Below are 10975 nucleotides of genomic sequence, written 5' to 3'. Positions count from 1 at the left end.
TTGCCCGTCGGATTGGCCTTCACCGCCTGGGCGAACGCAGTAGCCGCCGCGTATTCCAACGACTTCGGCGGTGACGGCGGTTGGGGAAGAGGCAGCGCGCTCGACGGATTGGAGCTCCCGCAGAACTCCGGTGGATCTCCAGCACCGCCGCCCAGAGCATCCCCACCGGCAGCAACTCCCCCGCCCCCGTCCACGCCGCTAGGTTTCGTCGTCGCCATGGATTGGAGCTGGAGGGAGAGGACGGAGCAGATCTTGTCTGGTCGGGCGCCGTCGGTCGGTCGGTCCGGCTCGACAAGATGTACGCTCAAATGGCGCCGTCAGCGCGTCCGTTACGCCACGTCACGCATATTGGGCCCCACATGTCGGAAACGCCCTCAACCGCGCGGAATTACATGTTCAGTGCAATCTACAAAACTGTTACTGAATTCACGATGGCTTTTGTAAATGATTAGCGACCACGTTGTTTTCTGCAAGATAAGCCCTAAATGTGGTGGTTTCTTGCAATTCACTCCATATGCTTGTGTTAAAAACGTTCTTATATTTTGGGACGGAGGGAGTACTTGTCATACAATCAAGCTGAAGTTGGGTCTTCCATACATTTCAAATTTTCAACGCAATGCAGTACGAATATGACCTAAAAGCAGGGGAAACCTGGGTAAGATTACAGATCAAACCACAGAAATACATTCAACGACGGCATCCAAATGCCCACACACTTCTGCTTGCCCACAAGGTTCGCAGTACTTCGTAGGCTCGTAGCCACATGTACATCAACACATCTGAGTCAACAATTACAATTGCTCTTCGGCGATCATTCTAGCACAAGAATCGACATGTTCAAATATATGTACAAGACCAACAACGACCTGATGGTCGCACTCAGCCGAATATCGTGCTCCGTCTCATTCTGTTCTCGAGATTGAGCATCTTCCTGACAAAGTTCTTCTTCCGCTTGATGAGAATCAGCTTGTCATAGACACACCACGGAAAGCTGATGAAGTGTGGCCGGTGATCATATCCTTCATTGTAGCAACCCCAGTACTCAGGGTGATAGGTAACATGATACCAAGCGGATGCCTTGGCGTCCGAGGCCTCGTGACCACCTCCGCTCTCATCTGAACCCATCTCGCAGAACCATGACCTTGCTTCCTTCCGCAAAGATTTCACCGCCAGCCTGATAGCATCGGCGTCGTTCTTCTTGGTAAAATTATTTGCTATCTTAAGAATGCATCCACTTATTATCTCAGCCTCGCTATTTATTCCGTAGTGCTCCATCAGATTACCCAGCTTGAAGTCATACTGTTCCTTGAACCACACAGCTTCGGTAATGTAGTCTTGGTAGCCATCAACTATCAAATCAGTGTCATAGGACCGCCTTGCCACATCCTTTGTGAAGTGTCCAATGTGAGGGTTCTGCTTCTTAATTTCCCGGTAGAGCTTCCCTATTACTCCCTTGGATACATAGGTAGCCCTGTCGAGCTTCTCCATGAAATCTGGGTACTCCTTCACATGTAGTTCAGGCGGAATTTGAGCCGGCACTCCTGTCTTTGGGTAATCAACAGCAATGGAGAAGAGCTCTGCCAGCTTAATGCATGGTGTACTTTCAGCCTTCAGGATTTCCCTATCCGCAAAGACTACGTGTGCGTTGGCAATGATTCCCAGACTCTCATTAACTATGTAATTTGTGAAATACTCATGTACTTCCTGCATGATATTAGAGTCGTTCCAAAGCAGGGTGTCAGATTTGTTTTACAAGATGCTTGGAATTTCCTTGCAAGTAATAGACAATGAGAAGAAACAGATTTATCTTCCTACTTCCTCCGATCCAAAACGTAGGTCCTTGTAGTCTTTTCAATTCCATCCAAAATGTAGGTCCTTCTACATTCACAATACACTTCTCATGTGTTCCAATCTAGCCCCACATTAGTTTCATCAAAGAATTGAGCCTATACTGTAGCACTTATTGTATTGGAAGGAACAGAGAGCACATGAAATGAATGAAGGGTAACATTGGCATGTTACCACCACCTCTAGTTCATGTGCTCAACTCTAAAAAGATCTACATTTTGGACTGGCGGAAGTACAAACAAATAAATTAAAACCCTGCAGACTCAGAAAATAGGTTTAAGTAGTCAACTCTTCAGAAATGCAAGAACCAGAATCGAAAGGAAATTCACAATCAGAAGCACGACTAAATGACAGTTCATGGCAACAGCCAACAGGTGTACAGACGTTATCGTGAATGGCATGAAAAATGAACAATCTGGGCTACAAACATAAAATACCTCAATCATAACATCATGATCTAATGTTTCTGTTGGTGCTGGAGTATAGTCCATAGGCGCCACCATACGAGTTGGAATGAGATCTGGGTCCCATGAAACAAAATATATGTCCCCATCAAGATCACTCCCTGAACATTCATTAGGATGAGGCCTGCACGAACAAAATTCGACATTGATTTCAATAACAAAGGACAAACAAAACAAGAGTAGTACATCCAAGAAATAGTGAAGGATCACATGACACCCATGAGGAGCGCCTAAACTTCACTAGCAAAAGGTTCTTCGATTTAAATGTACAAAGCTATTTCACTTTCAATTGATGCTTTCTACCAAATCAGAAAGAACATTATTCCAGAAATGAGATTTTGCTAAAAAAAAGTTACTGGAAAACATAGAAGAATGCATTACTAAATACTTGCCTTGGCCCCAGCTGTGGAAAGACAACACAGTTAACCATGTGGCCCAAAAGAGGACTTTGAACAGCCTGGAGAATACGGATATCACCAGGGTGGATGCAAGGGTTTTTGGCAACGACAACTTTTCCAGTTACGATGGACTTTCCACGGTTATCTGCACTATTAGAAACTTGAATGAATACCTGTCCATACTCCAGTGTGCGGGTTTCATCCAGGCATCCCATCATTGCTCGCCCTTTTGGGACAAATATCCTTGACCTCGTTTTCAATTCTAGCAGCTTGGATGCTCTAAAGGTTTGTAGAAGCATAGAAACATATGGTTCAAGATCCGGCTGGTAGCCACATAACAGCAACTCTTTAACAACATTTGTAACCTCACCCATGGGCATAAGCTCAATTGCATCAATAGCAGCTTGTGGTTCAGCTACCATTCTGTTCAACTGCTTCACAGCTTCTTGTTGCTTCAGTTCAAATATGCTATCTCTGACTCCGAGTGTCGAAAGAAGAGTGATTAACTGCCGGTTCAGGAAACATGGCTGGTACTTGCTGTATGCAAGGACATCAAGTGTGATGTTTTCTGACTGAAACTTTGACATACTTTTTCTTAAAGATAGTTTCCAGCGTGATGTTGGATCAATAGCGACAACACCTTTGTAACCTCCATACCTTATTTGAAAAGCGGAGGGAGTAAAGCAGGTCAAGTTGCACTTCTTAGACACTTCATCTGCAAAATCAGCTGAAATGGTTCCAATTCCATCCGAGAATACATACTTTGTTCCGTTTGTTACATCTGGAGCTTCTTTCACCTCGTACTTATGCACTTTCAAAGTTTCTGTTGAGGAACTAAAAGACTGACCAAGCCTTGCAGCATACTTTGCCACATTTCTAATATTACGGAAGTCCCCCATCCACTCCCTGATGTCACTGGCAGATAACCCCGTTCGAGAAGCAAACATCCATGCAGAGTTATCTCGGAGCTGGCTTGAAGAAAAAGCCAGAAAGTCAAAGTGCTTGTCACCGATAGTGATGCCATTTGAAAGGACCGAAAGAACTCTGTTATAAAGAGCAGTCCTCCTTGTATTATTTCCTGGAGCAGAGCGTTGTGATAAATCAGTTGAACGAAGCTTCTCACAGTCCTCATCAACAAACGAAATCCGAAGGAAGTTATCCAAATCAGCAGCGTAATGCCGTACAACACGATTCGAGACATTAATCTCAGGACCATAAAAGTACACTTTCGCAGGGGTAATTTGCACCCTGTAGACATATACCAACCCATCATCATCCAGGGTTATGTTTGGTGATTTTAACATGTAGCGTGATCTTCGATTTTTTTTGTATTGTTCAGATAACCACTTTGTTGGATTCAAACAAGTCTTTTTTAGGTATGACATCTTTTCAAGTGCACGCTTTATATGGTCAATACATTCATATCCTGGGCTGACCAGACGGTAGAAGTTGTCATCAAGTGTTGGCCCACTAAGTGTCCCATTCTGAACCAAGTGGTTGATCTTAAAGAGTATCTCGTAGGGGACATCAGTGAAATGATGAGATTTCACAACTGGAACAAAGCAAGTATTGCTTGAATATGAATGTCCACGCTGGAGATGGAAGACGTCATCGTGTACTTCATAGTAAACAAAGTACTCTCGGATGTTCGGGAGATAACAAATATGTGGTAGCTCCAGACATAGGATATATGATTGCCCAATGCTGGCTGATGGGGTAAAATCAGTTGTTCTGGTCCACTGGTCATCTGTATCATCCCTAGAATAGTTGAATAAAGGATCATCGTACATAGAACCAGAACGGCGTATATTTTGTTCGTAAATTTTCGGAGCAGCCTGAACCTGAGAAACGGATACATTTCTCCAACTGAGGTTAACAAAAATCTCTGAGCTTTCAATAAACAGAAACAACTAAAAATGGTTACAGATGTTGATCGGCATTTAAAGATGCATGCAACCATTGAGGAAATAATGGAAACTGTATTATAGCAATTGGTGTTCCCATCCCATCATCTTGGGCTATAAATTAAAAATCAACTAGCATAACTTTATATAGATTGATTATCACTTTATCAGTACTCTAGAGAATTATTGTTGTACACTTAACAACACATAAACATTTTCCCAGTATATATATAACAGAAGAATCAAGAAAGAGCAAACACTAACAGCAAAGCTGAACTCTACAAAATTCAAGTGCACCTCCAGGCTCCAGCATTCCAAATACAGCAAATGATCAATGACCAAAAGGCAACAAAGTGAAATGTAGCAATTATATTGTTTCTGGCACAAGTTGACAAGCAGAAGAAACATGTGTGAACTATTTTAATATTTACAAAAACAAAATTACATCTGTCATGCAGAAGCTGTAATATGAAGACAATAGTTATACACTTGAAAACAATGTGAACACAGTAATGTACTTATACTGTACTCTACAATTCGCAGCAACAGAAAAGGAAAAATGATATGCAAGTAAAAATACTACTATGAATTCATGAAAAGCATGTCAAGCATACATATACATGTGTTGTACAACCAACATACCTGAATCAGAAGGAACTTTTTTTGCAACCCAGGTGGACGATGAAGCTGGATCTCCCATATGCTCTCGTAGGAGAGTTCAAGTTTGTATTTCTTCGAGTTGTAGATCAGGCAAAAGTCAATCCTCTTCATAGCAAATCCAAACTCAACGGAAACATTTGTTCCGCTCCACAGAACAGATAGAACTTTTTCCCTCAGAAGGCAGCCAAAATGCAGTGTTGCATCCTGTAGATTAAAAATCGTAGTTCTCGGTCTTGGAACAATGTCACGCTCTGCATATCGGGCCTTCAGATGATTACTTCCACTCCTAAGTGCATTCCGTCGGGCCGCATTCAACACCAGCGAAGCATGTGCCTCAGACTGGAACTGAACAATGGCAAAAGATTTTGAGTTTGCAGAGATGTTCTTTGGAGGCCTGAGCTTGATCGCAAAGACGTTGCCAGTACCAACAATTTTTTCCAACAAATCCTTGACATGGTCAGCATTGACAGTTGAAGGAAACCCTGACACCTGAATAGTCTTGCCGCCCATGGTGATGGTGCATACCAAAACTACATGAGGGCATAATCATGATAAAAAAAACAGTCAGCCACTGGAAAGCATAGACAGATCTGCAGATATATGTCAGGTCTTCTACGTATTTAGGAAGAAATCCATGTTGCAGTTTTACATTTGAGTTGTTTTATTTGGATCTCTAAACTAATAAAGAAGTAAGGAATGTCAAACACTGGTACTAGTAATAAATACATAAACAATCAAACGGTTTCACCCAAAACTAAGTAGATCCGTATGCAACGGTTTCACCCAAAACTAAGAACTGCAGTGGCATAAATCCTATCACAATGCAGTAGCATAAACATGCCGACAAAAGAACAGACATCCCACTTCATCAGGCACTAGCAAACAGACAGCTCGGGTAAAGCAAGAAACCAAGAACTGCTAAAAAGGTCAACGGCAAAAAATAGGCGAACGGCAAAAAATAGGCGAACCCCAAAAAATTGTCGATAAAACAATCAGGGACGTACATTTCCCCCGAGCTCTACACCCGCTACGATTCTTCACCTGCCCTGTTTATTCGTTCCGAAAAGAAATGCAACGCCCTCTATTATTGGCGAAGCAGGGGCGGGCCGAGCGTGGGGTTTGGGGGTTTAGTTGGATTCCCGCAAAATTCAGGAAAACAAGCCGCGCTCGAACCTGGGCACCAAATCCCATCGCAAAAACTGTGATCGATCTAACCTAGACGAAGTAAACTCCGATTGATCCCGCGCGCTGCAGAGGAAGAGCCTAATGGAGCCGCGGACGAAGCGAGCAAGCTGCGAACGATTCGCGGCCCGGCTGCTCAATGCCACCACAGCAGAGCAAAGATGGAAGAACCCCCAACAACGAAACGCGCTCGCGGGGATGATCCGTCCGATCGAGCTAGGGTTCCTTACCTACCAGCAGCAGAAGGAAGGGACGAAGCCGGCCCCACCCCGGCCCAGGACCAGCGGCGGGAATGGCTTTTTGTCTGCCGCTCGCTCGCTCCCGGCGCCGCCGGCGCAGCAGGTCGCGAGGCGGGGAGCGGAGAGCGGAGAGCGGCGGCGGGAGTCCGATGGATCTGAGGGTGGGAATCGGGGAGGGCGGATGGGCGAGGGGAGGGGAGGGGAGACGGAGCTGACGATTGCCCGATGGTTTTGTCGCCGAGGCGGAGGCGAGGAGACTGCGGAGGAGGACTTGAGGAGTGTCGGTCAATGTGCACGTAATATTAAAAGCAACTGGGTTGGTGGGGCCGGGGGGTGCGGGGTATGGAATGGAGGGGCTCCGAAATGTCCAAGGTTCGTTAGTTGCGCTCCGAAATGTTCAACGGATAGGCAGACAATAAAAAGTCCCATTTCTATTTTTTTATTTTTTAGTTTTTTAGATAATGCGCTAGCTTTATTTCGATCAACTCAATCAAACAGAGAAACATCGTCAACAATCAATCCATGGATTGATTGAGGTGGGTTATCCATCCACAATGACGGAGGATGAACCCTTGCCATGCTCGTTAGCTCATGGGCAACACTATTTGTGGCACACATATAATGCTCGATAATAATTTTCTCATCTTCAATGATTGGAGCAGCCGCGGTAGAAGCATGGACTCCCCTATTCATAAAGTTCACCAGTTCCACACAATAGGCTGCGTCATGAGGTACCAGACTCGGATATTCGAAATAGCTCCATGCCTCACTTAAGCACCATGGCCTCCACGGTTTGAGGATCGATGGTCGATCCAATATGCAGGTTATGTGCTGCAACGAAATCCACTTGGTCATTCCGAACAACCAGTGCCGAAGCGAGGATCCACCCAAGCCCAGGCTAGCCTTGCATCTACAATGATTACTGTTGCTACAATCAACGAAGGGATTGCTTGTTGAGCCTCGGGCCATGGCCCTAGCAGCCTGAGGCCTGCCTATGCCCTTGTGAACAATGGCTTCACAAGTTGTAGAACCGTCCTCGTACGAAAAGGATGCATCAACATTGAGCTTTAGCATGCCGGTTGGAGGTTTTTCCATGAGGGTTGTTGTGTCGGATGAGCTAATGTACCTCCACTGTGAGTATAATTGATTGACATGCTTTAAATGGAAGCGGTCGATTGTCAGATGAGCTAAGAACGAAACGTACTCATGGGGATGATCCGTCCGACCGAGTGGGGTTCCTTACCAGCAACGGAAGGAAGGGATGAAGCCGACCCCACTCCGGCCTAGGACCAGCGGCAGGAATGGCTTTTTTGTCTGTCGCTGGCTCCCGTCGCCGTCGGCGCAGCAAGTTGCAAGGCGGGGAGCAGAGAGCGGCGGCAGGAATCCGATGGATCTGGAGGACGGAATCGAGGAAGATGGATGGGCGAGGGGAAGCGGAGCTGGCGATTGCCCAATGGTTTTGTCACCGAGGCGGAGGCGGGGAGACTGTGGAGGGGGACTTGAGGAGTGTCGGTCAATATGCACGTAACATTTAAAGCAACAGAGTTGGTGGGGCCGAGCAATGCGGGATATGGAATGCAGGAGTGGAGTGGGATAGATAGGGCTGGGTATGTCAAAGGTTCGTTGATTGCGCTCCGAAATCTTCACGGATATATGTAGGCAATATAGTACTGGTTGTATTACTAATTTATATATAGATATTTAGATAATGCGCTAACTTTATTTTGATCAACTCGATTAAACAGAGAAACATCGTCAACAATCAATCCACGGTCGATTGGGGTTGGTTCTCCATCCACAATGACGGAGGATGAACCCTTGCCATGCTCGTTAGCTCATGGGCAACACTATGTGGCATGCATATAATGCTCGATAATAATCTTTTCAAACCTATACATACATAATTCAAAACAATCTTCAATGATTGGAGCAGCCATGGTAGGAGTAGGGGCTCATCTATTCATAAAATTCACCAGCTGCGCACAGCCAGACTGCACCATGAGGTATCGGACTCCAATATACGAAGCCATCTCCAGGCCTCTCTTAAGCGCCATGGCCTCAGTGATTTAAGCGTCGATGGTCGATCCAACGTGTAGGTTCTCTGCTGCAATGAAATCTCTTTTGTCATTTCAAACAATCTGTGTTATAGTGAGGATCTGCCCAAGCCACAGGCTAGCCTTGTATCTATAGTGATTAATGTTGCAATCACTACTTCTACAGTCAACGAAGGGATTGCTTGTTGCACCCCTGGACATGGCCCTGGCAGCCTGAAGCCTGCATGTGCCCCTGCAAACAAAGGCTCCACAAGATGTAGAATTGTTCTCGTATGAAAAAGACACATCAACATAGAGCTTTAGAATACCAGGTGGAGGTTTTCTCCTTGAGGGTTGTTTTGTCGGATGAGCTACAGTACCTCCAACCCAAATATAATTGATCGCCAGGCTTTGAATGGAAGCAACTGATTGTCAATCATTTGCACATTCTCGCCATAATCAACTTGCCTCATTTCCTACCAAATTACTCCCATATGGATTCTATCGAGATAGCTTTGTTCGCTTCCTTGTCCATAAATTAATTCTTCAAGAACAACATAGCCCTCCCTATCAATTTGCATGGCATGTCAATCAGATCAATAATTCCCAATCTTCTTAAAAAAATGATCATCGACAAGTGTTGGGGAACGTAGTAGAAAACAAAAATTGCCCTACGAACACCCAGAACAATATGAAGATGCATATAGGGTTTGGATCAACGATCGTTACCGACTCCAGAGTGCAGCGAAAGTAGACGAGTCGGTGTAAATCGTACTTGAAGTCCCTCGGACGGTTGATGACGATCATGCGAACCGCCCTCTAATGGAAGACCGAAAGCACGACCTTTCTACTTGGTTACATGCGTACGGTCTTCACAATCCGACGGCGGTTCGCCATCCAAAGCTAATCGTTTCCGGAGAATTAGGAATGCGTTTGGTAGGCTGCATTAGGTTCAGTCACGCCTGGGCGAGCAGTTTTCGGCCCGTTTGGTTGCCTGGGTTGCATCTAAAAGCTGGCCCGCACAAACCTCAAAGCAGGTCTGGGCCGGGCTATGGAGGAACAGCCCAATAGGCCCTTTTTTGCGAGCCAGGCTCGCTCGAGCCACACGTGGCGAGCGCTTGCACGCGCAGGGAAGCATGGGAGACAAGAGGCGTCTCATAACTCCCCTTGCCCCTTCCCGTCACCACACTTGGTAGTTCACACGCTCTCCCCCCCCCCTCACCGCCCCTTCGGTTTCTCCGTTGTTAGAGTCACCGTCCTCGCCACGCCCCACCCACTTCGGTCATCGCCGGCAGCAATCGCATCCAGGAGAGGTGGATTACCGACCTCGCCACCTCCGTACGGGATCTTGCGGCGGCAATTTATGCGCCCTGATACGTATCCAACGTTTCTATAATTTTTTTATTGTTCCATGTTGTTATATTATCATTTTTTGATGTTTTATAATCATTTTACAATCTTTTTTGGGACTAACCTATTGACATAGTGCCCAGTGCCGGTTGTTGTTTTCTACTTGTTTTTTACATCGCATGAAATCAATACCAAACGGAGTCCAAACGCATCGAAACTTTTTGTGGATTTTTTCTGGACCAGAAGACACCGTATGGGCCAAGAAAGTACCTAAGGGGTGCTCCGAGGGCAGCACAATCCACCAGGGCGCGCCCAGGTGGGTTGTGCCCACCTCAGTGGCCTCCCACACCGCCTCTTTGCTCTATAAATACCCCAATATTCCAGAAACCCTAGGGGAGTCGACGAAAATCAATTCCAGCCGCCGCAAGTTCCAGAACCACCAGATCCAATCTAGACACCATCACAGAGGGGTTCATCATCCTCATTGGTGCCTGTCCGATGATGCATGAGTATTTCATTGTAGACCTACGGGTTCGTAGTTAGTAGCAAGATGGCTTTCTCTCTCTCTCTCTCTCTTCATTCTCAATACAATGGTCTCTTGGAGATCTATTTGATGTAACTCTTTTTGCGGTGTGTTTGTTGGGATCCGATGAACTTTGAGTTTATGATCAGATCTATGTTTTTATCCATGAAAGTTATTTGAGTCTTTTGATCTCTTATATTCATGATTACTTATAGCCTCGTATTTCTTCTTTGATATTTGGGTTTTGTTTGGCCAACTTGATCTATTTATCTTGCAATGGGAAGAGGTGCTTTCTGATGGGTTCGATCTTACGGTGCTTGATCCCAGTGACAGAAGAGGAACCGACACGTATGTATCGTTCCTATTAAGGATAA

General features: G+C 45.5%; 1 protein-coding gene across 2 annotated transcripts; it reads right to left on the bottom strand.

Annotated features, from left to right (window-relative positions):
• Positions 1-630: 630 nt before the first annotated feature.
• On the bottom strand, positions 631-6952 carry LOC125528004 (putative RNA-dependent RNA polymerase 1). 2 transcript variants are annotated; one of them, XM_087528558.1, is made up of 5 exons: positions 6687-6952; positions 5257-5804; positions 2705-4551; positions 2286-2436; positions 631-1704 (listed from the first exon to the last, which is right to left on the bottom strand). In XM_087528558.1, exons 2-5 carry the CDS (start codon positions 5782-5784, stop codon positions 880-882), a joined length of 3351 nt encoding a protein of 1116 aa, XP_087384684.1. In that variant the 5' UTR covers positions 5785-5804; positions 6687-6952; the 3' UTR covers positions 631-879. The 2 variants fall into 2 exon arrangements, with proteins under 2 accessions (XP_087384684.1, XP_087384685.1); XM_087528559.1 differs by having other exon boundaries at positions 6691-6952.
• Between the last annotated feature and the right edge of the window lie 4023 nt (positions 6953-10975).

This window comes from Triticum urartu, chromosome 6A (assembly GCF_056163025.1).
Source record: "Triticum urartu cultivar PI428250 chromosome 6A, HENAU_Tu73, whole genome shotgun sequence".
In the NCBI taxonomy this organism is placed as follows: Eukaryota; Viridiplantae; Streptophyta; class Magnoliopsida; order Poales; family Poaceae; genus Triticum; species Triticum urartu.
Note: the sequence above shows the minus strand (reverse complement) of the source record. Positions and strands in the feature narration are given on the sequence as shown.

Excerpts from the sequence above, each read along its gene's own strand:
- LOC125528004 (XM_087528558.1), bottom strand. The coding sequence starts at position 5,784 with ATGGGCGGCAAGACTATTCAGGTGTCAGGGTTTCCTTCAACTGTCAAT. Across the intron at positions 2,437-2,704 it reads TTTCCACAGCTGGGGCCAAG|GCCTCATCCTAATGAATGTT; the intron begins GCAAGTATTTAG and ends TTGTTCGTGCAG. Across the intron at positions 1,705-2,285 it reads ATCATGATGTTATGATTGAG|GAAGTACATGAGTATTTCAC; the intron begins GTATTTTATGTT and ends AATATCATGCAG.